The sequence below is a fragment of the Mustela erminea genome, chromosome 3, assembly GCF_009829155.1.
Source record: "Mustela erminea isolate mMusErm1 chromosome 3, mMusErm1.Pri, whole genome shotgun sequence".
Lineage (NCBI taxonomy): Eukaryota > Metazoa > Chordata > Mammalia > Carnivora > Mustelidae > Mustela > Mustela erminea.
This window is the reverse complement of record NC_045616.1, coordinates 50,126,637-50,154,389: the sequence shown is the minus strand read 5'-3', so window position 1 is coordinate 50,154,389 and position 27,753 is coordinate 50,126,637. Positions and strand designations below refer to the sequence as shown.

The 27,753-nt window shown below is 39.6% G+C and overlaps 1 protein-coding gene across 3 annotated transcripts in view; it reads left to right on the top strand.

Moving 5' to 3' along the window:
• Positions 1-27,485, top strand: part of ADGRV1 (adhesion G protein-coupled receptor V1) — a 541,343-nt gene extending 513,858 nt beyond the window's left edge. For all 3 annotated transcript variants that reach the window (XM_032335763.1, XM_032335762.1, XM_032335765.1), the window contains 3 exons: positions 13,073-13,264; positions 16,171-16,348; positions 27,045-27,485. In XM_032335763.1, the coding sequence (XP_032191654.1) occupies positions 13,073-13,264; positions 16,171-16,348; positions 27,045-27,163 (489 nt within the window). In that variant the 3' untranslated portion in view covers positions 27,164-27,485. The remainder of the gene's footprint in view (positions 1-13,072; positions 13,265-16,170; positions 16,349-27,044) is intronic.
• Positions 27,486-27,753: the final 268 nt, after the last annotated feature.

Sequence of the window (27,753 nt, the reverse complement as noted above, 5' to 3'; positions counted from 1 at the left end):
GCAGAGAGGCAGGCAGAGAGAGGAGGAAGCAGGCTCCACTGAGCAGAGAAACTGATGTGGGACTTGATCTCAAGATCCTGGGACCATGACTTGAGCTAAAGGCAGAGGCTTTAACCTACTGATGTAACAACAAGGAGCCTCTGAAGCCCAGCCACCTTGGAAGGACCCCACTCACCACCCCCAATGCCTGGGCTTCAACCGAGCCTCTCCCAGCAGCCACTAGGCACCTTTATTTATTTATTTATTTATTTATTTATTTATTTTTAAATTTTTAAATTTTTTTATAAACATATAATGTATTATTAGCCCCAAGGGTACAGGTCTGTGAATCGCCAGGTTTACACACTTCACAGCACTCACCATAGCACATACCCTCCCCAATGTCCATAACCCCACCACCCTCTCCCAAACCCCCTCCTCCCCGGTCACCCTCAGTTTGTTTTATGACAGTAAGAGTCTCTTATGGTTTGTCTCCCTCCCGATCCCATCTTGTTTCATTTATTCTTTTCCTATTCCCCAACTCCCCCACGTTGCATCTTCACTTCCTCATATCAGGAAGATCATATGATAGTTGTCTTTCTCCTATTGACTTATTTCGCTAAGCATAATACCCTCTAGTTCCATCCACGTCGTCGCAAATAGCAAGATTTCATTTCTTCTGATGGCTGCATAGTATTCCATTGTGTATATATACCACATCTTCTTTATCCATTCAACTGTTGATGGATATCTAGGTTCTTTCCATAGTTTGGCTATTGTGGACATTGCTACTAGGCAGCTTTTTAAATGCCCAGAACCCTAGCCCAAGCTGTGGACCAAATGGAAAAAAGATTTTTGTAGCAAAAATAAAAATAAAAAGATAATATAAAAGATGCAGTTACATAAAAAAGGCTTTTGTAGCAAAAATAAAAATGAAAATAAAAAGATAATATAAAAGATTTAGAAGCACAGCAGACAGTTACTGACTGTCTGCTCTCAGTGACTTGTGGGACAGGAATAAGTCAGGAACACAAAAATGGGGCATCACCAGAAGGGATCTTGCTGTGGAGGAAGCTGTTGACAGGAAGTCACACACACATTAATCCATCACTGTAGAAAATGTCAGGTATTTAACATGCATTCAGTATCTTCACATGGAACACCTGATTCAGTTTGCATCATGAATCAAGTGATTCCCTCACCCCAGGGTACCTTTTTCTGAACAGCACTGTGTATTATATATTTCAGTCTATTCTCACTACTCTCAGATTTTGTCATTGTGTTTTTGACCATGTGGACTACCTCATTCTTCTGGAAAGGAATCTTCTTTGGGTTCCCTTGGTATAGTTAGTGGTGTCGGTCCCCCCTCTCTTCCTGCCTGACCGGTCAGTTGTTCCTTGTTTATTCCACTGGTTCCTCTTCCTGTTCATATCCTCCAGCTGTTTTTAATCCTGAGCACTCAGACTTTTTCTCTTCATCGTGTCTTCCTTAAAATAATTATGTAAGCATGTGGCTTCTGTTTTTACCACTGCACAGCCATTTCCACACTCAGCCTCTAACCTTGCCTTCTCTCCTGGTCTCCAGACTAGTACTTAAAATAACCTTACATGTTTTCACTTCTTTATGTATCATCTTTAATTTCGTTTCCACAGGAAAGTGATTCCTTCTCCTATTTTTATTGAGACGTGGTCATCCAGTTTTCTCCTTTTGATCAGCATCAACACTATTCTTTGGTCACTTACCACTGTCCAAACAACTGAGCTTCATCTGTAGAGTGATTAACAGATCACAGAATGCTAGATTTTTAAGGCATGGTTTTCAAAAAGGCATCTTAAAGGATGTTGACAGGAACTATGGTTAAATGTACTAGCAGAGGTGAGAATGGTTTTTGCGTTTACAAATATTGGGGGAAAATAGGAGAATAATATTTTGTGACATGTGAAAATTGTATGAAATTGAAATTTCAGGATAGTTCAACAAAGACCATTGTGTTCTTCTAAGTCTAAAATATTTACGATGTGACTCTTTTCAGAAAAAGTTTGCTGACCCTTGGTTGAGAAGATTAGTGCCCAATGTATTAAAACAACAAATTCAAAACTCTGGTTTGTCCTCATCCTTTTAAAAAACAAGGTGGTTGTGTTACCTCAATCAGTTAAGTGTCTGCCTTCAGCTCAAGTTGTGATCTCAGGGTCCTGGGATCGAGCCCCGCAATGAGCTCCCTGCTCAGCAAGGAGATTGCTTCTCCCTCTCTTTGCTCATGCTCTCTCTGTGTGTCTCTCCAGTAAATAAATAAAATCTTTGAAAAAAAATGTTTATACACCTATGAAACCACAATAATTTCCATCACCCCAAAAGATTCTCAGACTCCCCTGTAGAACATCTCTCCCTCTGCTCCCAGAACTGGGCAACCACTGGTCTGTTTTATTGTCTCTGTATATGAATTTGTGTGTTCTAGAATTTTGTGTCAATAGGTTCATACAGTAAGTGCTCTTTTGTGTCTGGTGTTTCTTATCCAACATATTGGTTTTGGGATTCAGCGATGTTATGTAGATCAGTAGTTTGGTTCTTTTTGTTGTATGGGGTTTTTTCCAGCTTTTTTGAGATATAATTGACAGATAAAATGTAAGATATTGCAAACGTGTAGCATGGTGATTTGTTACACATATCCACATCAGCAGTGGGCCAGTTTGTCTCATGGCCATAGTTTGCTGGACACCTTGTAAACTTTTTACTGTTAGACAAAACTAAAAGCAAACTTTCGAATAATCTTTTCTGGATGGGAAAACTAACCAGAGAGCATGAAGACAATTTAACCATTTTGTAACTGTTGTCGTTACTACTATTATTAATACTAGTTCAGTGTGCAAATTTTGGGTATTTCCAGTGCCTGTGGCAGAGGCTTCTCAGAATAAACCAAACATGGTTTCAAATTATGTTTTTAAGAAGTACTTAAGATATAACAAGATTTAAGTAAATAATCATGGTACAGTTTGGTATTTTTATAATTTTAATTTAAAAAATATGTTTCACATTCGAAGCTTATTCCAACTTGATTCTCTTCACCATTTCTTATTAAAACCAGAAAAAAATATTCTCGGATTCCAAACCTCTCCTACTTAGTTCCATCTCACTGCTGTTATGACCACCTCCACCCTTTTCTGTCCCTCAATTCTACCACCCAATTCAATTTATACTTCAGAAATTTTTCTGATCTAGGGGGTCTCAAAGCAGGGGTTGGTGAGGTCAGGGATTTATGTTCTTATAACATTAAAAAAATACATATACACAATGTAATTTTCAGTTCCTTCTGTCTTGGCTACTGATAAGTAATATCATGACTGATTAGTGTTCCATGCTTGGAAGTATGATGAAAAATGAGAGTCTCAGAGATGAACCTTTCTCTGTAGACCTCTACAGAATATTCAAGAGAGAAGACTAAAGAAACAGGGGTCATATCTGGAGATGAGACTGCTGACTCATGACCTAATAATTGTTGTTTGTTTCAAGAATATTTATCACAAAGAAGACTGACCAAATGTTTCTTGTGTCCATAAGTGACATGCAGGAAAACATGCCCTTAAATTGCAATAGAAATTTTGTATGAAAAAAAAAAAATCTTCTCTATATTCAGATATGGATGAGAAAAAACAAAATTGTTACTTCTAGTGATTACAAAATTTAGAACAAACATTTTTCTAAGCCCAAATCTTAAAAGTAAAGGCCTCCTAGCCCATTATTTTAGTCCTAGATGTGTGTGAAGTCAGCACACTAAGCCAACGAAACTCTATTGACTCTAGTAATTCTGAATAGTGACCCTTAAAATAGTAAGAAATTTTAGGAGAACTTGACATAACCATGGTGAACACTATGTAGTTGCCTATCCTAGCCAAATAATTTGTAAAAAGAAAAAAAAAAAAAGAAAAAAAAATTCGGGCAATAAATAGATTTCTAACTATTTCAATTGTGCTGACTAACCAACAGCCATCAAGATAAACTCTCTTGTTTCCTCTCTCTGGTATATTTAATATACACATTAGATTGTGGATTCTTATTATAAATAAGAACATCAGGGGTGCCTGGGTGGCTCAGTGGGTTAAAGCCTCTGACTTCGGCTCAGGTCATAGACTCAGGGTCCTGGGATCGAGCCCCGCATCAAGCTCTCTGCTCAGAGGGGAGCCTGCTTCCTCCTCTCTCCCTGCCTGCCTCTCTGACTCCTTGTAATCTCTGTCTATCAAATAAATAAATAAAATCTTTTAAAGTAAATAAATAAATAAGAACATCAACAAAAGCAACTAAAACTGAAAGCTAAGAAGAGTTAAGAAGCAAAGAATGATAAAATTCCTACTTACCTCACACCTGAAGAGAATGTGCAAATGCACAAACACTGGATTTACCTTTTCAGTTTTGTCATTGGCATGAGATCCATCCTCTTTGCTGCTAAGTCATTGGTGATACAAAACAGCAGTAGGTCAGCAGCCCAAGAGCATGCGAAGCCAGAAACAAGAGATCATGGAGACTTCTCAGGGTTGTCTGCCAAGGGAAGAGTAAAAGCAGAAACCTGTGAAACTCTTTTGAGAAGGAGCCACAAGAAGTGGAAGCAGCAGTACATAAACCCACCTCCAACAGAGAAGCCAGATGATAGCCGGGAAGTCACCTGAGGGGTCAACACCAAACAAGCCTACCACCAGAGGGGCACCAACCAAGAAAAACGGAGACCAGCCAGAAGTGGATGCTTGGTTCTCCCATGAGAGAGTCTTGGCAGTGGAACATGTGAAATGGAAAGACCAAACCAAAACAAAATTTTATTGAGCAACTACTAGACTACCTAACTATGGTGACAGAAATAGAGGGCTAAAAGCAACACATGCCTCAGACCCACATCTGTCCCTAACCCCCATCCAACTCTCTCCCACTGTTGAAATGTAAAAACCTTAATCTTGTATTTCACAAACATTTCTTCAGCTCCTCTTGTGTGCCGGGGTCCACGTTACAAATTTAAAAGTAAAACAGTGAACTGGACATGGTTTCTTGCTTTCTAGGACGGTACAGCATAATGGTACAGCATTAAAAAGATAGCCTTTTTTAATTCCAAATTTGTGATTTTTTTGAGCTGAAAAAGAAATGGAATTTTTAATGAAGACCTCATTTCTCTATTTCCCTCATCCTCCATTGTTTTGTGCACTTTCCTTTTTTTTTCTTTTGTAAAGATCTTATTTATTTGATAGACAGACATCACAAGTAGGCAGAGAGGCAGACAGAGGGGGAGGGGGAAGCAGGCTCCCTGCTGAGCAGAGAGCTGGATGAGGCCTGATCCCTGGACCCTGAGATCATGACCTGAGCCTAATGAAGGCAGAGGCTTTAACACACTGAGCCACCCAGGTGCCCTGGTTTTGTGCACTTTCTTAGAGTACATGAAAGATAGGTGGTTTTGTTTGGGCTGTTTGTATGATTCCATTGCCTATTAACTGCTTTTTATAACAGAATTAACATGTATCTGGAAATTTTGAAATTGTGCATTTTCCCTATGACTCCAAAAATATTATCCCTATTATTTTAATATCTTTTTGTTTCAAAGTTTTAAAAATATGGAAAAGAAACGAAAATAAGTGGTCCACATGTCCATGTTCCCATGTTCCCATAATCCATAGTTATTTAATATATAGACAAATTTGCTTATAATTCATTGAAAATCACTACTTGGAAAAAAAGATAAATATTTATTATAAAGAATTGAAACAAAGAATAAAAGTATAAAGATTAAAAAAAAATTTTTTTAAAGTAATCTCTACACCCAGTGTGGGTCTCAAACTCATGACCCCAAGTGCAAGAGTCACATGTTCTACTGACTGAGCCAGCCACGCACCTCAAGGTTAAAAACTTTTAAAATCACTTCATATTTCACCTATAAATAATTCTCATTAATGTTAGGGGACCATAATGGAAACAATGAAGGCCAGGAATTTTCCAAATTCAACAGCAAAAATCACAGATCCAAAAAGCTTAGAGAACGCTCGTCAAAGAAAATTATACCTATGTATATCATAGTGAGACTCTTGAAAATCTGAATAGAAAATCATGGGGTCACCATGGGGGAGTGAAGGGAACATTGCATACACAAAAATAATGACAAAAAATTGGGTGGCTCAGTGGGTTAAGCCACTGCCTTCGGCTCAGGTCATGATCTCAGGGTCCTGGGATCGAGTCCTGCATCGGGCTCTCTGCTCAGCAGGGAGCCTGCTTCCTCCTCTCTCTCTCTCTGCCTGTGTCTCTTCCTACTTGTGATCTCTCTCTGTCAAATAAATAAATAAAATCTTAAAAAAATAATAAAAAAATAATAAAAAAAATTAATAATATTCTCATCAGAAATTCTAGAAACCAGAAAACAATATAATGATATCTTGGGGCACCTGGCTGGCTCAGAAGAGCATGTGACTGTTTATCTAGGTGTTGTGAGTTTCAACACATGTGTGTGTAGAGATTACTTAAAATAAAATCTTAAAAAAAAAAAGACAATGTAATATCTTTAAAGTCCCCAGACAAACAAACAAACAGAAAATTTGTTAACCTAGAATTCTATCTCTGGTGAAAATATCTTTCTAAAATGAAGATGGAATAAAGACATTTTCAAGCAGATGAAAGTTGAAAGAATTTATTTCTAACAAATCTGAACTATAAGAAATGCTAAAAAGAAGTTCTGCAGGCTGAAGGGAAAGGGGAGTGACATGAGAAAAATCCACTCTGTAGAAAGGAATCAAGAGGACCAGAAAGAGCAGAAAGAGCAAATAAAGCATTAAATAAAAAGGATCATTTTTAAAATCACTCCTATTATATACATATCTGTATCATTACATTTTTTTAGATCATGATCCTAGAGTCCCAGGATCAAGTCCCGCTTCAGGCTTCCTACTCGGTGGGGAGTCTGCTCCTCCCGCTGACTTCTCTCATGTTCTCTCTCTCTCTTTCTCTCTCTCAAATAAATAAATAAATCTATCTTTAAAAAAATACTAAAAATAATATTAAGCGAACAGTATTCTAGATACCTTTCTAGGCAAACTAAATATTGGATGTCTAGTGCCAAATAAATATTAAATATGTGACCATATTAGAGTTGTTACAATGTACAAAACCTAATTTCAATTTACTTGAATTTGTCACAAGAAAAACTAAAATCGAAGAGAAATAATTTTTGAATTTCAAAAAATTATTCTACACCGCATAAGATATTCTGAGGGCACCTGTCTGGCTCAGTTGGAAGAGCATATGACTCTTAATTTAGCGTTTGTGAGTTCAAGCCCTGCATTGGGCATAGAGTGTACTTAAAAAAAAAAAAGAGAGAGAGAAGAAAAGATACTATAAATATATGATAAATACATTAAAAGATTAGAATCACTGTTTTTATAACATATTTTAATTTTATAATATTGATTGTATGCTATAAAAGATGGTAGAATCATCAATACTCAGATCTCCCATCTCCTCTCTGCCTAACTTAGGAATTTTTTTTAGTTGGTATTATGCTTTTTGAGTTGTCTAGACTTAACCATTTCATTTGACCCTCTGTAATTCTCATAATTTTTTTCAAAATGGTTTTGTATCTAAATGCATAGATACATAGGTGCCTCCTTAGCACAGTAGGCAGCGTGTCAGTATCATAAATGCATAGATACGGTCTTTTTACATGATTCTTTTGCCATCTTTGTATTGAATTCTGTTTTTTCCTCATATGGGCAATTTATCTCTATATTGGTCATATTTTATTGTCATGTATTTTGGGTTTCCCCTATCAAAGAAGATACATGGATGTTGCATTGCCTGCATTTTTTTTAATGTTTGATAATATGAAATGCTATAATGGCTGGGTATGATATTCTTGGCTTTTTTCCTCAGAACTTAATAAATATTATTCCATTGTCTTTTAACACTAATAGTCAAGGTAAAAAAGTCTGAAGCCAGATGAAAATTTACCACTTATTAAGAGATTGGCTTTTCTTTTCTACTTGAATATTTTAAAGTTTAAAACTTAGTGAGGCTACAATTTGGTATTAGGGAATCTATATCAAAATTTCCCCGGTAACATGGTATTATACTTTCAAACTGCAGATTCAGTTGTGTCTTTTTCTTTTTCAGGAAACGTTTCTTGTATTAACATTATGGATTTTTTATACATCTTCAATTACATTCATCAGATTCCTTATTTTAAGGATAGCGATAAATAATTCTTGAGTATTTTTTTTAACCTGTCATCTTCTTTAATTCCTTTAATCTCTGTGGTTTTCATATTAAATTCACTGGAACTTTATATTATCAAGATCTCTTATTCTCAAATTCTCTGACTCATGATATGCCTCATCCATAGTTCCAGCTACCGACAGACACTGGTTCAATTTTTGTGGCATGAAGTGAGATGTGTGTGTAGTGTCTGTTAAGACCAATTTCTCATTGCCTATAGGACTCTAGCCTTTTATTCCTCAAATGTTTAAGTGCTGGCCCCAGCATACACTTTACATTTTAGTATCTAGACTGATTTAATTTTTTGTGTTTTAATGGCAGGCTAGGCATTATCACCTCCATATTTTTATCCTGTATGATTGGCCAAAACTCTTCTGCTATTATGACCACCTCCACCCTTCTCTGTCCCTCAATCCTACCACCCAATTCAATTTATACTTCTGAAATTTTCCTAATCTAGGGAATCTCAGCACTGCTGAGCGCCATTTTGGGGGTGTGTGCACTAATGCTCCCTGATGGAGGACGCAGTGTGAAGTCCGTCACACAAGCCCCCATTTGCTAACATTCAGAGCATGGAAAAAATATGTAGTGAGCTAGCGTTTCACGTTAATTAGAGACAATTGTAAAATTAAAGGAATGGGCCCAAGTAGCTGTTAAATGGGTCCATTGAATGCATTTGATATTTGAACCATGTTTTTGTAACCCGAAAGAATCACAGGATGGAGAGGTAGAGACAAAGAGGATTGCATGCAGTTATAGTTGGAATACCTGGATTCTGCCCTCTTCTGAGAGCCTTTTACAAGTCCTGAGAAGATTAACTGGTCCTGTTTGAAGGCTGTATCACGGTCCTCAGAGAGAGACAGACACTCTCAGATCAAAGATGAGTTCTCCAAATCAGTGTGAAACCCCAAGACTTCACTTCCTCCAGGGGCAGACAGCTTAATCAGCTTTGCATTTCACCCAGTTCTCCTCTGTCACCTCTTCTCTGTCAAATCTGTCAAATGACAGTGCTGATTCTTTCCCACCTCACATGAAACTGATAGAAATTATTGAGGGGTGCCTGGGTAGTTTAGTCCGTCAAGCAACTGACAAGTGATTTTGGCTCAAGTCAGAATCTCAGGGTCCTGAGATCGAGCACAGCCTGCACTATAGCTCAGTAAGGAATTTGCTTGAGATTCTTTTTTTTTAAAGATTTTATTTATTTATTTGATAGACAGAGATCATAAGTAGGCAGAGAGGCAGGCAGAGAGAGAGAGAGAAGAGGAAGCAAGCTCCCCATGGAGCAGAGAGCCCAACGCAGGCCTCGATCCCAGGACCCTGGAATCACAACCCGAGCCAAAGGCTGAGGCTTTAATCCACTGAGCCACCCAGGCGCCCCTTTGCTTGAGGTTCTTTCCCTCTGCTCCTCTTCCCACTCATGCACACATGCACTCGTGCTCTCTCTCTAATAAATAAATAAATCTTTTAAAAAATTATTGAGATAAACAGCTAAAATCTCCTATACTTACTTTGCTTTTGATGATGTTAAGAGCATTTATTAACTGCTTTAGACATTGTGATCTCATTTATGTCTTACTGAATGTTTGCTAACAAGTTAAAATTCCTGAATAAAAAGAAAATTAAAAATTGGCCATAGTGGGTATGGTTCACTCCAGATATAATCTATCCAAGGACTTTGAAAGCATTTTTTATCTTTGTAGTAGGAGATCCAACAAAATAATCAAAACAGCAGTGCACAGAAAAAATTTCCTTCAGGCAGCCTTCCCTAAGAAGGAATAGGAACAACAGGTAGATTATATAGGTCCTGCTTCTAAAAGTTAACCCATTGTTTTATAAGAGATTGTTGTCTTCATGAACAGCTTGAGAGTAGGAATCAGATGTTTTCTCTTTGCATCTCAGTGTTGGCCATGCTCAGAGTGGGTGGTCAGCTTATTGGATTGAACACTTGAGACTCCAGATTCTCTCTTAAATTGTTTTATAGACCAGCATACAGGGGAAAGCCTGAGATTTAACATGCAGTGTTTGGAAAAGGAACTTGTTTTTATTCTGAGGTCAGAAATCTGCACAGCTGAGTACTTTGGATAATGAAGGTCTTTTCTATATTTGCCCAGCCTGGGCTGGAAATGGGCAAATGTCACATAATCTGCATTTAAACATTCTTTTCTTTCCCATTTTAACAATGTTTATGTTTCCTGGGGTACCTCTGAAAGATTCCAAGTTATTTACTGTATATGTAAATATTCTTTTAAGAAAAAAAAAACAAAAACCACATGTAGTTTTCACATGCAAGTTATTTTCATCAGGCAGTTCCTTTCCTGCAGCACAAAAGGCTAGATATAAAAACAAACAAGAGAGAATGTGCTGTTTTAACAAATGGGTCCTTAGAGATGGATTTTAAAGCATGGTTTTTGTTTTTCTGATCTAGCTTTTACCGTATCACTTTGTAACACTTAGAGAAATCCTGAAATAAATCAGTGACATTCTCACAGTTTTAAGGCTGACAGTTTAATTTTTTTCCTGTTTTGTCTATTGCTGTGGCCAAAGTAATTAGGTCATACCCATGTGAAAAATTACTCGTACAAGAAAAATTTTGGATGTGTATGTGTGTTTTCAGGAAGATTTGTTTCTGCTAATGTTCACATCATCCTTTGCATGTGAAACTAATTCACTTACCCTACATAATCTAAAATATTAATGTTGAGTGTAAAAAAAAAATCCTAATTAAAAAGGAAACAAATGTTTCTATTACTTATTTTATATCGTGGTTAAAATAATTATATTTAAAAATATTTTTAGCAGATCAGGCGCCTGGGTGGCTCAGTGGGTTAAGCCGCTGCCTTCCGCTCGGGTTGTGATCTCCGGGTCCTGGGATCAAGTCCCACATTGGGTTCTCTGCTCAGCAAGGAGCCTGCTTCCTCCTCTCTCTCTCTCTCTCTCTCAGCCTGCTTCTCTGCCTGTTTGTGATCTCTGCCTGTCAAATAAATAAATAAAATCTTTTATATATATATATATATATGCATATATATATATATTTTTTTTTAAGCAGATAAACCACTAATTTTAAAACATATTTGTTAGTTGTATAGATTGGATGCCAACTCTGGAAGAAGGGGTCATTCTAACAAAAAGGGAAGAACGACCTAATTTATGGCAGTAATCTAGAAATGGCAACAGCGCTCACATATTAGCATGCCTATCTTGCAGACTGTTCTTTAATTTTACATTAAAACTTTGTTGTAATTCTTATGCCTTGAATATTTTCTAGTAGGTTTTTGCTATTTATACCAGCAGATAAAAGTTTTGAGTCCACAAGCATATTATTTGCTCTATTGCTTCCGTACTCTGAGAAATGTCACGAACCGTGGGAGAACACAAACGTCACCAAATGAAGATACTTATTTGTGTCTTATGAAAAATGTTAACATTAACTCCTCTTCCTCTTTAATAAACTGAATGCTTGCTTTCATTTTTGTAGATTAATTTAAGAATTTAATAACTAGGGGCGCCTGGGTGGCTCCGTCGTTAAGCATCTGCCTTCCAACTCAGGTCATGACCCCAGGGTCCTGGGATTGAGCCCAACATTGGGCTGCCTGCTCAGCAGGAAGCCTATTTCTCCCTCTCCCCCTCCCCCTGCTTGTGTTCCCTCTCTTGCTGTGTCTCTCCCTGTCAAATAAATAAATAAAATCTTTTTTAGAAAAACAATTTTAATAACTAAGGAGATTTTTACTTGCTTCCAAAACTTAAACACCAGGATTAACAGATACAAAAGCCACAATTTAATGTAATTTATTGGGTGAGTATAAAGGTCAAAATTACCAAGCCTTATAGAAGCACCATTAGAAGTAGACAGTAGAACCCTTGTAGAAATCATGAAGGACAGCCAGTGTAGGGAATGTCTGCGACACAAATACAAAATTTGAGTTGCTCTCTGACGGAAGCAGAGCAATTGTCAAGAGTTTGACGGGATTGTGAAAGAATTTAAAGGGCCAGCAGATCTTTAAGAATGCACAAGACAGCTTTGTTGTCTCCTGTAACATTGACTGAGAGGCAAGGCCGGCTAAATATTACGCAATCCACAGAATTCCCCCTGAGTCTCTCCCCAGTGATTGTATTTTCAAATAAAATAGTTAGTGAGATAGATAAACAAAATCAGAAGGCTTCAACTAGTGCTGCCCTTCTGGAAATCTACAAGGTGGTTGGAGCATTAGTACCTCACTTCAACCATTTTGCTATAAAACAAAAAAAAATAAGTGAGATCAATGGGAAAAGAGTAGTTTTTTGGAAGGCAAGAAGTTTGCTTTCAAAAAGGTACACAGCTAATCAGATATACTTCTGAAGTTCTGTTTTCATGTATTAGTAGGGCTAGATTTCAAAGTCATTTGGATTTTAATCAGGAAAAAAATGATTTTGGGGGCGCCTGGGTGGCTCAGTGGGTTTAAGCCTCTGTTTCCGGCTCAAGTCATGATCTCAGGGTCCTGGGATGGAGCCCCCACCTCGGGCTCTCTGCTCAGCGGGGAGCCTACTTTCCCCTTCTCTCTCTGCCTGCCTCTCTGCCTATTTTGTGATCTCTCTCTCTCTGTCAAATAAATAAATAAATAAAATCCTTTAAAAAAAAAAAGAAAAGAAAAAAAAATGATATTTTAGTCAGAGGGCCGTTTTCCCAAATAACTTTGAATAATTTTTTTGTGACGTTCAGAAATTCACAGGGGTCTCAAGCTGGACTTGTAACTTGTTCTGTAATTCCCTGCTTGGGGTGGAATTTGGAGACAGCTTATAGAAAATAGTCTTTGCTTAGAACCACGTTTATTTTTCAGCTGCGGTAGCTGGACTTCCTTTAACAAGCTAGTGTTATTTTCTCTTGCAGGGACTTTATGTTTTTGTGGTTTATTTCATTCTGCACAACCAGACGTGTTGTCCCATGAAGGCCAGCTACACAGTGGAAATGAATGGACAGCCAGGACCCAGCACAGCCTTCTTCACACCAGGGAGTGGCATGCCTCCTGCTGGAGGGGAAATCAGCAAGTCCACCCAGAATCTTATCAGTGCTATGGAGGAGGTACCTGCCCCTGCCCTTGCGCTTGCTCTTGGACTTGCTGACGCTCTCCCCTCCCTCCTCCCCAGAGCTCTTCCACCCCACCCTCCCTTCCCCGCCACACTGACGAGTGAAAGTTAAAAGGTACTATATGACTTTTACAGCCTCTGATCTGTGGTATTTGATTGGCTTACTGTGGTATCGTGCCTGTTATCTAATTCTTTTTCTTCCCTGTTCTGTGAGCTGTTCTAACCAGCGGTTGGTACTAGGAAGTCAGTGCAAAATTTGTCACCGCATTCTTCAGAATCTTCCAAATTTAACACGGCGGTGACTGAATCGGCTTCGGAAATGTTTTTGGTTGTTTTTTTTTTTTAAATACTGTGTTCTTCCTGAAAATACTTCCTCAGCTCTCTTTCTTCACCCATCCCAACTCATTACTTCGATCCCAACAAAAGCTCAGTGAAAAGAAAATAGGTTATAACTCTTTTTGATTTAAATACCCGAAAATATTTTAGGACAGAAGCTCAGAAGAGGGCTTCAGCAGCACTACTAGAAAATCTATCTAGGACGTCCTCTGTGAGATCCACCTCCCATTGTCCTCTGCATCTGTCCCCCTTGTTTTGCTTTCCTGTGTCTAAATCACAGTGTCACCAACCTCTCGGTAATGCTACCTATAGCACTGGGACCACCGCTCAGATTTTTTAAACTACCTAAAGACATTTGTCCAGGCATAGATGGTATGCAGGTCCCTGACAAGTTCTGTAGTGCCCGAGGTGTGCCTGCGTACCATTCCTTATGTAGTTCGTAGTGCCCTCTCTATTAAAGAGCCACTGGGAGGGATGCCAGGGTAGCTCAGTCCGTTAAGCTTCCGACTCTTGATTTCCACTCAGGTCGTGATCTCGGGGTTGTAACATCCAGCCCTGCATAGGGCTCCCCGCTGAGCATGGAGCCTGCTTAAGTTTCTATCTCTCCCTTTGCCTCCACCCTCCAAAACAATAAGAAATAAAAAAAAATAATAAAGAACCAAGGGCAACAGTATTTGTGTTTGCCTCCTGAAAAATGGCAGGAAATCAAATAGCATCTGCCTAAAAAGGTAATGGTTCATAGATAAGTAAGTAAGTAAATAGGTAGGTAGAGAGATAATCTACCTACTCAGTGATATTTTTTTGTCCTCCATGTTAATGTGGAAAGGAATTTTATTCGTGTCAGGTTAAAATTAAGGTAAGAAAGTGATCACAAGTACAATATTTAAGAATTTTAAGAATTTCAGGACCCCTAAATATTTAGAAATCTAATACTATTTCTATATCTTCTAAATTCTTAAAACAGAATTATTTTCTCATCCTAGTTGATACCAATAGAAATGGCTATTTTTAGAACTAGCAATTCAGGAGTGAATCTTAAAAAAAAAAAAAATTTTTTTTTTTGTCTTGATTGTTTACCCAGTCTAGCATCTGTCTAGATCTGAGCTATATGACAGCCATTAGCTATGTGTGGTTGTTTAAATTCAAACGAAGTAAGATTTTATTTTTTTTATTTATTTATTTATTTTTTTTTAGTATTTAACTATCTTTATTTGCTGGTTAAAAAGAAAAACGAAGTAAGATTTTAAAACATCTGAAATTCAGTTGATCACTCACCCTGGCCACATTCAGGTGCTCAGTAGCTATTTGTGATCGGTAGCTGCCATAATGGAGAACATGGATATAAAATATGTTTCACCACAGGAAGCTCTGTTGGGCAGTACTGGTCTAGATGTTCCACTTCTTAATGAAATATTTTAAGGTTTACTCTTCTCTCAGTTGATTGCGACAGTCCTCAGGTCACTTTTCTCAATATAAGGCATCGCTGCAGTCTCTCAGAAAACCTTAATGTTAGGAGGGAACAGCTGTGACAGTTTAATTCCTGGGCCTGAGCCACTACTTGAATGATCCTGGTGGGGGGCGGAGGGGGTTGCACAATGGCATACCCTTAAGTGTGCTCTGCATTCCTCAGAGGCTTGGAATTGGCCTTGATCCAGCTGTCTGTAGATGAGGGACTGTCAGAGACATTCTAGGAAGCCCTGCGGAGAAGGGAAGGCATGAGGAAAGGAGAGGGATTAAGGGACTGGTTATCAGTGGCCCAGAGGGACGTGAATATATTTAATCGTTTCGAGTTAGAACTGTCTTTTTTAGGGGCGCCTGGGTGGCTCAGCCGTTGGCGCGGCTGCCTTCAGCTAGGGTCATGATCCCAGGGTCCTGGGATCGAGCCCTGCATCACGCTCCCTGGGCGGGATGCCTGCTTCTCCCTCTCCCACTCTCCCTGCTTGTGTTCCCCCTCTCTGTGTCTCTCTCTGTCAAATAAATAAAATCTCAAAAAAAAAAAAAGAATTATCTTTTTAATCATTTAATCCAATGATTATGTGGATCTTTATATTATAACTGGAAGTTTTACTCCCCTTTCCCTATTTTGTCCACCTCCCAATTTCCCTCCACTCTGGTTCTTAAATTCTTAACAGTTTTCTTTGCATACATCCCACAAAAAAGTAAAACGTGTTGTTTGGGTTCAAAAAATAATTTTCTTGCCCCGCATCGGGCTCCCTGCTTGGTGGGCAGCCTGCTTCTCCCTCTTCCACTCCCCCTGCTTGTGTTCCTGCTTGTGCCTGTCTCTGTCAAATAAGTAAATAAAAACTTAAAAATCATAATAATATTCTTTCCCCCCACATGACAGCATAGAAATCTACAAGTAATTCTTATAGAGAAATTGTTTAGAATCACCAGACTAGTTGTCTCTAAGGACCAAAAGTAATATTAAAGGTTTTAATTCTGAACAATTCACCAGTCCCTTCACGTGGTCTCTGTAATGACAATGTGGAGATAAAGTAGATACCAGAGTAAATAGGTGTGTATTGATATTACGCTATCCTTTTCTCCCCATCCTACCTCAAAAAGGTACCACCTGACTGGGAGAGAGCATCCTTCCAACAAGCCAGTCAGGCCAGCCCCGACTTGAAGCCAGGTCCACAGAATGGCGCCACGTTCTCTTCCTCTGGAGGATATGGCCAAGGGTCATTAATAGCCGATGAAGAGTCTCAGGAGTTTGATGACTTGATATTTGCATTAAAAACTGGTATGTATGAATCCACAAACCACATTAGAAGTAGGCACTCTTGTTATGCTGCAGTTTGTATCATCTTCCCATGAAGCTGCAAAAGAAGGATAGTTAGTCTGCCTTAGCACATCCTGATTCTCATGACCCATGCCTAATCCCAGCCATACTTTGGGATATTTTGCTCTTGGCACCAAATATAACACAACCTAAAAATAATTTACAATTTTTTCTTAAGAAAAAAGCATACTCTGAATGTAAATATCTCTGTCCTGGAATCTTGATGTAACACCAAGATACCACTGAGACAACTTCAGAATTGTAAGACGATCTGGTAGGGATCTCACTTGGAGAGTTTCGCCTCTGACCTGCCAAAGAGACCTGGAGTGTCTCTGAAGCAAAAAATGTCAAAGGCAATATAATGGACCACATGTACTTCTACCATTTTCCAAGCGCCATTATACATCGTATTTTATTGGCTCCTCCTACATGTTCAACCCCACTCAATCTGTGACCCCAGAGGATGGTTGATTGTTTTCAAATCAAATATGCAGAGTTTTTTCTTTTCTTTTTTCTTAATTTTTTTTATTAAGTAAATTCAACCCTGCAATGTAGGGCTCAAACTTATAACACTGGGATCAAAAGACACATGTTCTGCTGTTTGAGCCAGCCCAGGCACTCTGCAGTTTTTTCCTTTTATTGTTTTTCTTCAGAAACATCTCAAACTGCCACTGTTATAAAACATTCAGTGACCTTTTCATTTCTAGATGTACAAGCAAGCAAGAAGATACGTTCATACTCTGATGAACCTATTAAGATAATTATTGAAAATGCTTTTTACTAAATATCCCAGTATTAAGAATAGTGCTTGGCACTTGGCAAAACTTTGGTAGATACTGTTGGAAAATGAATGAATGAATGGATGGATGGATGGATGGATGGATGAAAAATTGAACTTAGAGTTTGCTTGGAGGAATGGACATTCAAACAAACATAACATAAGGAAGGGTAAGTAAGTAGTGAAAAGAGTTATTACTTATTGAAGAGATCAAGAAAATTTTTTTGAACTCTCTCAGTTGATTTGTGAAAAATATGTGGTTTTAGATAGGTAAAGAGTAGAGGAAAGGCACTGCAGTCTGAGGGAGAAGAATCAGCGAAGCCCGGGGCTTACAGGTGCATGGCTTACAGGTACCTGGGGAGAAGGCACACTGCAGTGTGGCTAGGGCAGATGGGGAGTGTGAGCCAGGTAGCCGGAGAAGGGCCTGCAAGGTACTTTACCTGCATGGTTAATAATTTACTGTCGTTCCCCAACTGGGTTTCAGTGAGCAACCTCCTTGAGATATTTATAGTCATCTTCAATGGGAGGATCCTCTGACTGAGTATATTTGGGAAACTGCAAAGATTCACAATTCACATTAGCATTTAGCAGCTCTAAAAAGTCCTAGAGTAAAGAAACCCACTTCACTTAATTTAACCTGGTGTTTCCGGAACACATTTAGTAATAGATTCATTTTGTGGGAGCAGAACACTTGCTGGTATTTTACATAACATTAAAATGCTATTCAGAAGCCATGCTAAGGAGTGGGATTTTTATAGAACCTAGTGAGCCATGGAGGTTTTTGAGGAGAGGAATGGCATGTTCCCACTGGTTTTTGAGGCAAAATAACTCTTACAAAAGTATGAGGAATAAATTTAGAAGCAAAACCAGAAAGGCTGGGAGATTATTACAATTGTCCAAGGGAATGAGGTTCAGGCCTCAGATTCGGGGAGCAGAAATAAGAAAAAGAGGATGAACGCAAGAGGAAAGCTGAGGGAGCACTGAGAGGACAGTCAGCAAAAGCTCCTGAGCGGCTGAGGAATTGTATAAAGAGCATTTGTTTGTGCGTGTGTTTCAGGGGGAAACTGATGAGTTCAGATTTAGAAGTATTGGTTGTTAGGCCTGGGTTCTTAAATATTCAGGGTTGAAGGATCTTAGCTGAGGGTTCAGGGTTGGAGATGTCGGTTTGATGTGCATCAGTGCAGAGACTCTATTCGAAGCTCTGGCGTTGGATGAGTTTCATCTTAGGAGAGTGAAGGAGAGAGAGAAGGAAAAAAGGAAAGAGGTGAGGAAGGGAGAGGAGACAGAAGAAGCCCTTCCTCCTCCTCGGAAGAGCCTCCTGGAAGATATCTCCTTTAAAGAGTGAATAGGGTGGCCTGGGTGGCTCAGTTGGTTAAGCGTCCAGCTCTTGATTTCAGCTCAGGTCATGATCTCAGGGTTATGAGATCGAGCCCAGCATTGGGCTCCCGGCTCAGCACGGGGTCTGCTTGAGATTCTTCTCTCTCTCCCTCTGCCCCTTCTTCTGCCCCTCCCTCCCCCCCACCCCATGCTTGCATGCTCACTTTCTCTAGAAAAAAAATAATTTTTTTAAAAAAAGTGAATAGAAGAGGGCCCCACAGAGGAAACTGCAGCATAGTGAGAAAGAAAAAAAGAGAAGTTTCATGAAGGAGGGCATGAGAAACTTCCTCAAATGCTCACTGACATTAGCACTAAAAAGGAGTTTTCAGATTGCTAACAATTCTCGGGGAAGATTACATCCCCAGCACTCCAAAGTAGTCAGTTGTTGGTGTTAAGACGCTGGAAACATACAATGAATTCTTGCAGCATAATTAAATTAGATGTGGGTTCTATATATATAACAAGTATTAAATGCATTCAGTTCAGGAATGTATGGAATGACTTACTTATAGATGAGTTTAGCGTTCCTTGGAGCTCACTTAAACTCTTTAGGAAATAAATACTTACAAAGATCGAAATAACAGTCTCTAACATTGGTTCCCTCTATTTTTAGAAAAGGTACTATAATAATCAAGTATCACCCCCAAGTCACTTCATCATAGGATATAATCAAATCAAAGGAGCTGTTCCCATGCCGTTCTGTGTACAGCTGAATTTACAGTCGACACATAGGCCCAGATCTTTTTAACAATTTTTAAGCCCAAATTTCAAGAATCGAGAGATATCCCAGGGCGCCTCACAGTCTCAACAGTAAAGCATGTGATGCTGGATCTCAGGCTCATGAGTTAGAGCCCCACATTGGATGTAGAGGTTACTTAAGAAAAAATAAAATAAAATCTTAAAAAAATTTAGAGATATTCCATAAAAGCCTGAATCTCTTAAAAAAAAAAAAAAATCTAGTAACAGAGTACCTAAAATCTAGCACAATCTTAAAATCTCCTTGACTAGAGTTGAGTAATGGCCACCCACAATAGACAGAGCATGAGCTCTTTGATTTGTCCAGTGCTCACCAGACCTGTGTTGCTTGTTTATGCTAACCGAGCTGGCCTCCATGATTGTCAGGTTTACAAACCTTGATCTATCACAGTTCTGCTTTAATCATTGGCCACTATAAGTCTGGTACTGGGAACAGTGGGTCTTCCAGGTCTTTTCATTTAAACCCTTAAACAAGGGGTGCCTGGGTGGCTCAGTAGGTTGAGCCTCTGCCTTCGGCTCAGGTCATGATCTTAGGGTCCTGGGATCGAGCCCTGTATTGGGCTCTCTGCTCAGCGGGGAGCCTGCTTCGTCATCTCTCTCTGCCTGCCTCTCTGCCTACTTGTGATCTCTCTCTGTGTCAAATAAATAAAAATCTTAAAAAAAAAAAACAACCTTAAACAACTTTGAAAAGTTGTAATATATGTAACCCTTTACATATATTTAATAAACATCTAAAGATTTTCATCATAAGTTGAAATAGTATCAAATAGTATAACTTCTACTATATTATAAATTTTAGTGTTTAAAAATGAAAATTTTACATTATTCTTTTAAACTAATTCAAAGGAGTCTAAATATCATAGCAATTTGCTATACATTATTATTCATTTCATTTTTTAAAGATTTTATTTATTTATTTATTGGGGGTGGGGAGAGAGAGAGCAGGGGAAGGGGCAGAGGGAGAGGGAAAGAGAGAATCTCAAGCATACTCCCATCTCAGCATGGGCTAGATCCCATGACTTTGAGACCATGACCTGAGCCAAAATCAGGAGTCAGATGCCCAACCAACTGAGCCATCCAGGCACCCCATATTCATTTTGTTTTAAAATACATATGGAGCAGGCTTTTCTTCTACAGTTGGAAATTTTGTATCATTATCACTTCTTCTTGAACTTATATTCCCATTCCACTCCATCGCAGAATTTTATCTTAATGTAATATATTTTATGCTTGAAATTCATTTGCTCTTCACTCACTCAAAACAACTTCTCTCAAACAAACCATGTATATAAATGGAAACTTAAAGTTTTCCTGTGACCATAAGACTATATATAAAGTGTTAGAATTTTTCTTTTTTGGGGACGTCTAGGTGGCTCAGTTGGTCATGATCCCAGCGTCCTGGGATCGAGTCCCACATCAGGCTCCTTGCTCGGCAGGGAGCCTGCTTCTCCCTCTGCCTCTGCCTCTGCCTGCCATTCTGTCTGCCTGTGCTCGCTCTCTCTCCCTCTCTCTTTCTTTTTTTTATTGTTATTACAATTATTATTAGTCTATAATTGAATAAATCAACATTGGTTTTTAAAATATTTAACGTTTTGAGGAGCACTTAGGTGGCTCAGTTTTTTGAGCATCTGACTCTTAATTTCTGCTCAGGCCATGAGATCAAGACCTACATGGGGTTCCACTCTCTCTCTCTCTTTCTCTCTCTATTCCCCCTTTCCCTCTGTCTCTCCACCCCCACCCACCATGAGCGTTTTTGCAGGCTCTCTCTAAAATAAATTAATCTTTAAAAAAATAATAAAATAAAATGTAAATGTTTGACTAATTATCAAAAGCTCATCAAAAGATTGCACATTCAGGTGCTTGTCTGGCTCAACTGAAGGAATGACTTGAGTCTTGATCCTGAAGTCATGAGTTCAACCCCCACGCTGGATATAGAGGTGACTTAAACAAATAAATAAACTTAAAAAAAAAGGGCACATAGAAGTTAAAGATCTAGGAATACATTTTCTTAAATCTGTCCTCACACCACCGTGGACCCTTTAAAAAAACCCTCACGTACCACAAGTTAAAGGAATCCTATTGCTTCAGGCGCTTTATAAAGAAGTTCAGAGCTACTGATCTGGAGCATTATGTAGTATTAGATTTATGAAGTGGAATGGTCAGCTCAATGACTAGACTTTTTTTTTTAAGATTTTATTTATTTATTTGACAGAGATCACAAGTAGGCAGAGAGAGGGGGGAAGCAGGCTCCCCGCGGAGCAGAGAGCCTGATGCGGGGCTCGATCCCAGGACCCTAGGATCATGACCTGAACCGAAGGCAGAGGCTTTAACCCACTGAACCACCAAGGCACCCCAGTCAATGACTAGACTTTTACGTTGATCAAAAGCTGACAAGACTCTAGAGGATGTCAAGCTTGGAGTATATTGGGCTTAGAAACAGGATCTTCTTCACAGAAGGCTTCTCCCAGAAATACTAATCTGATTCCCTATCTTCCCTAGTCCCTTAGCTTCCTGGTTTTTTTCCTCAGGCCAAGGACATGAATGTCATGGTTAACATTTCTTTATTGGAAACTTCAAATGATTTATTTTTCAGTCAGAAGAAAATAGAGGACAGATCCTTGAACAGAAATGAAAACATTCAGAATCAAGGCCTAAATACTCAAACTCCTCTAAGAACTCATTAATAAATTTCTCCTTCAGATAGATCACATAAAACCACAATGACTTATTTAACTTAAAAAATTTCTAGAGACCAGTGTGCTAAGCAAAGTTAAATGGGCGTCAAAGTGGAAGAGCCCACTTTGGAATATAGAAAGATTTTTTTTTTTTCTTCCAAAAAAAGACTGAAGGAGAATGATGGTTGTATCACTATCACATTTGAAAAATCTGTAGAAAATAGGAATGGGCCTTGGGATCAGAGAGCCCTGTGTTGGCATCCTAGTTCTGGAGTCTACTATCTGTGTGATTTTCAGCAAGGGACTCAAAATTTAAGTTTCTTCATTTAGCAAATAAGAGTTATTATAATTAGGGGCACCTGGGTGGCTCAGTTGATTAAGCCTCTGCCTTCAGCTCGGGTCATGTTCCCAGGGTCCTGGCATCGAGCCCCACATCGGGTTCCCTGCTCAGTGGGGAGTCTGCCTCTCCCTCTGCCTTTCCCCAAGCTTGTGCTCTCTTTCTCTCACTCACTCTCTCTCAAATATATAAATAAATAATATCTTTTTAAAAAGAGTTATTATAATTAGCTGGTAAGTTTTCATGGAGTTTAGAGATTATTTATGTTAAGAATCTACCAGTATCTGGCAGAGTTGAAGTTCAGTATCTCATTGTATGTATTATTTGTTGGGTTCAGCTTATTGTTATGCTTAAGAACTATTTATTTTTAAGGATTTTATTTATTCGAGAGAGAGAATGATCATGAGCAGGTGCAGGGTTATGGTAGAGGGAGAAGCAGGTTCCCCACTGAGCAGGGAGCCTGGTATGGGACTCCAACCCAGGACCCTGGGATCATGACCTGAGCTGAAGGCAGACACTTAAACAACTGAGGCACTCAGGTGCCCCAACTTAAAAACTATTTTACATGTTCATAATGTATTCTGAAACACCAGTGTTCATTGCACCATGACTAGAAAGTGAAGTAGGAATGGGAGTGTAAGAGCTGGAAAATGAGCCAAGAAGGTTTGCAATGTATTCTACAAAGTTGAATACTCACAGCCTATGGGGACAAGGAAGTAACACAATTAGAACAGCCGCCACAAGAGGCAGTATGATCTAGAAGAAAACGCCTTACATTTGGGGTCAGAAGACCAGGATAGGTCAGGATATCTGCATTCTGCAACTTCCCTGCTGGGTGACCTAGCCACTCAGTGAACACATCTGATCCCCAAGCAATCCCTGCATCTGTAAAATAAGACTAATAAACATCCTTTTCCTAACTAAGTGTGTTAAAATGTTGAAGAAAGGAAAGGTACTAGAAGAATATAAAATATCACTTCTAATTCCTTTGCTTTTACCTTTCTATCTATTATATGGAAAAGTAACTATTACCACAGTTACTGGATTTTTCTTGAATTTTTACTTAAAATTTAAGCAGAAAAAAAAATACCTTTCAAAAAAAAATCATGATACTCACTGCAAAATTATTTATTTGTTACAAAGAGCCAAGAGGAGAGTGCGTGGCTCAGTCAGTTAAGTATCTGCCTTGGGCTCAGGTCATGATCCTGGGGTCCTGTTATCAAGCTATGGGTCAGGCTCCTGGCTCAACAGGCAGCCTGCTTCTCCCTCGCCACCACTTATGCTCTCTCACACATGCTCTCTCACTCTTTCTCCAATAAATAAATAAAATCTTTAAAACAATAACAATAGGAGCCTGGGTGGCTCAGTCCATTGAGCATCTGCCTTCAACTCAGATCATGATCCCGGGATCCTGGGATGGAGTCCCACTCTGGGCTCCCTGTTCAGCGGGAAACTTGCTTTTCCCTCTCCTCCCTGCCTGTGCTGTCACTATCTCTGTCTCTCTCAAATAAATAAACAAAATCTTTGTAAAACGATTAAAAATAAAACAACAACAACAAAACCCAAAACAAACAAAAAAAACAAAGAGCAAAGAACCTGGGACTATGTTCCCAGTCTGCCGTGTTATTAACATGTATAATATGGGCCCTTTCTGAGTCTCAAAGAGGGATGAAAATTTGAGTAATATGCATTTATTTCAGCTGGGCAGAAACTGAGAAGGAGGAGGAGCTGGGTCATGTAGATGTGGTAATTCCGGGGCAAGCTGTATCTAGAACTTCGTGACATTTCACGGGGCTCTGGGCTACTAAACATGCCGGAGACACCCATTACTTGTAAAGCTGCACCCCATGTTAAACCTTCCAGCCCAGTTCACTCTGTCCCTTGCTGTCTGCTCAACAGGCTTCCAGTACAGAACTTCTTTCTAGTGGGCTTTGTCAAGATGGCGGGCAAACACTTCTGTCTTCCTGATGAGATCTGCAGCAGGCAGACACAAAGTCGGTGGGAGCTGATACGCATTCACTCATTAAGCCCCACTCTGCCATGATGGTAATCGTGTTGTCCTCCCTGCTTCTCCATAGTTGATCCCATTTTGGGCAACTTTGTTACGTAGCCCTTTTGTTCCTTCTCACCTGGATTAAGCTGCTATCCACCTCAGGGCCCGCTTACCTTCTTAGAGAGTGGCCAGTGTCTTCCCAATCCACTGAGCTTCTTCCACTTAGTTCTCCTAAGACGTAGTGGCAGACTCAAATGTGACTTTCAGGGGCCAAGCAAATACCATGAGTGATTCATGTGGACTGGATGCAAACAGACGGTACTGCCAGATCCATGTTTTGGGTGCCTTTTTTTTTTTTTTTTTTTTTGCCATCTAGAAAATGTAGGCCTAGTGTTGCCCTCCGCTTTTTCAAGAGAAACCAAAAACCTGATTTTTTTTTAATACTAAATATATTAATTTTGGCAACTAACTAAATTTTTTAAAATATTGTCATTGGCAGTGTTAGGTTAGTATTCCTAACAGAAGGAAAGAGTCCTCGGGTGTTTGTCACACATTTTGCTCCATGGCATATATACTTATCTGGGGAGATACCATATAATTTATCATTCAAAGCGGGGCAGTTTAAGAGAATAAAAGGGATGTGATTCACCTGCTTTTCAGGTATAAACTAGGACCTTTCTTTTCAAAGACTGCATCCCCCACCTCCCTGTTTTGAAGGAAGGTGCAAGAACCATCTATGGAAGGATATGAAAATGGGCCTCAATGGACGAGCAGGAGGACACTCTGGCAATTAATGTGAACGTGCAAGACCAGACACGAGACCTGATCACACTGAGGAAGACTTCCAACAGGCCTGGGTTGAAGTATGTCTATTTGGTAGGGTAGAGCCAGATTAGGAAGTTTCTGAAGGCCAATGCATAGGGCTCCAGGCTTGATGCAGTAGGCAATAGGAACTGTTTGTTCTTAGGAAGGAGAGGGCATGGAATGTGGAATGCATCCGAGGAACAGAACAGGCAATAAGGCTTGGGAGAGACATTGGTAAGAACTAGAATGCAGAGCATAGTTTATTAATACACTCAGCAGACGTTTACAGAACACGAACAGTGTGCTGGGTGGGCACTGTCCTACAAGCTAGATGGTCTAAAGATATGAGGGAGTCAAACATCTCAAAAGAGAATCACCATGTTTCTATGGGTAGCAGAGATGACAGCAGAGGTGATACTGACAGGAAGAACGGAGGCACCCAGATTGAGGTGGCGGGGGATAAGATGGGCATGTCACGCAGAGGTGTAATAGTAGTGAGACGAGGCTAGAGAGCAGGCAGAGGTCAGGCAGATGCTGTGGGCCTGGAAGCAAGGGCTGAAGACAGGGCCTCCCATGGTGACCCAGGAGGAAGAGATTCGGAAGGAAGCACAAGAACTCTCTGGGAAAAGCCAGCAGATCAGAGGATGACATGGGCAAGTGCATTTTCCTAGAAGCAAAGGGTGTGGAGATGGGTTTCAGCAGCGGCCTTTCATGGAGAGGTTGGGAAAGATGGACCCAGAAGAGGAAGGGCTTGGCTGGAAGACGCAGTAGTGGGCTCTTGCTTTCATCCCCAAATAGGTTAAGAAGAGCTAATTCACCATCCTCCCACAGCTACCGACTCTGCAGCACTGCCTTTCTCAAACAGAAAGGAAAGTCTCAGCCACCCAGCCACTGGTTGTTCATTTGCCTTCTTGTTTGCAGAGGCTCGTGCCCTGCATAGGGGGAGGAGTGGGAGCCGTAATCTCTGTTGATTCAACCCAGCAGCACACCCTGTGACCACATCCCCATTCTGTGTTTGTGTGCGTGTGTGTGTGAGAGAGAGAGAGAGAGAGAGAGCGAGCAAGAGAACATGAGAATTTGTGGTCCTCTGCACGTTGGGGAAGAAAAGAATGAGGTATTACTTGGGCACAGCGTTAAATTCTCTGAATGATTCTGAACTGTTAAGAAGAGTAGTGAATAGTGGAGCTTCCTCAAAACAAAGATTCTGGGCACTATCTGTATTAACAGCTAGCCTTGTGGGATTTGTGTATGATTCTGTTCTGGTACTGTGTTACGCAATTATTTTTATCTGGGGATCAGATCTGAGTCGTTCAGAGCCAGTGTCTTCTAGGCGCTGATATGACAGCTTTGTTGTCAATGCGTGTCTTTCTTCTCAGATCACTGCCCACACTGAGTCTCGGCCGAAGGCCCTACTAGGTTCAGTCACGTGGGGTTGGAGACTCAGTTTTCTAACAGCAAACCCTACCCTCCTGAAAAATTCCTATAACCTGCCTGATCTTTTTTACTTTAATATGCTCCTAGTTAAAAATTGCAGTTCTTGGGAATATGTTACACCTGTCAACCATGTGGAAACAGAAAAGTTCGAGAACCCAAAATTGGGTCTTTAGAAATTACTTTTCACTTACAAAAACTACCAAAGAGAATTTCATTACAGGCCGATAATTGTTAGGTACAATAATGCTTAGTCAGGGGGCACCTGGCTAGCTCAATCGGTAGAGCATGCAACTTCTGATCTCAGGATGGCAAGTTCAAGCCCCATTTTCGGTGCGGAGCCTACTTAAAAAAATAATGTTTTGTTTTGTTTTGTTTTTTTCAAAATGTATAACTCACTATTCACCACTGTAATAGAAATAAACACATGTCAGCTTGATGTAACTTGACCCTTAATTCACAGCACTAATGGTGGAGAGTTTTGTGTTTATCTTTTTCTATTACAGGTGCTGGTCTCAGTGTCAGTGATAATGAATCTGGTCAAGGCAGCCAGGAGGGAGGCACCTTGACTGACTCCCAGATCGTAGAACTCAGGAGGATACCCATCGCCGACACCCACCTTTAGCACTTCAGTAACAATTAGAATGATACTTTCCTGTTTGTATTGGCTTTGTGCTAAACTCTGTAAGTTTTATACACACCACTATATAATAGAGACGTTATGAATTGCGCTGGATGATTATTAACCTGGAAGTGATTGTCGTATTTGGAATATGAGCTACTTATCTTTGTGCAACCTGAAAATTCACTGCTATGATGAAAGACTGGATCCATTTATATCATTATATAGGATGCACATATTCCAAGAATATTAGTTGTTTTTTAATCATCTGACATGGCTAACATTGTTTAATAAAGGTAATAACCAATAAACACAATAGAATCCATTTGACATCATGTGAGCTCATTATTTATGAGGAAATGTTGTCTGTGAGCAGGAAAACATACAATACCTTGATGAGGTCAAGCACCTTGTTTCTTCCGGTATTGGTACAGGTCATCCAGGTTAAGACTTCATGGCTTCTAGAGGGCTTTCATTCATAAAAACTATATCGTTATTGTCTGTTGAAGATCCTGGACCTACGTGTTGATGGGGAAACTGCAGTTTCATAGTCTTTCATCCAAAGTATGTATTTCTCCTCATTATGAAATTAG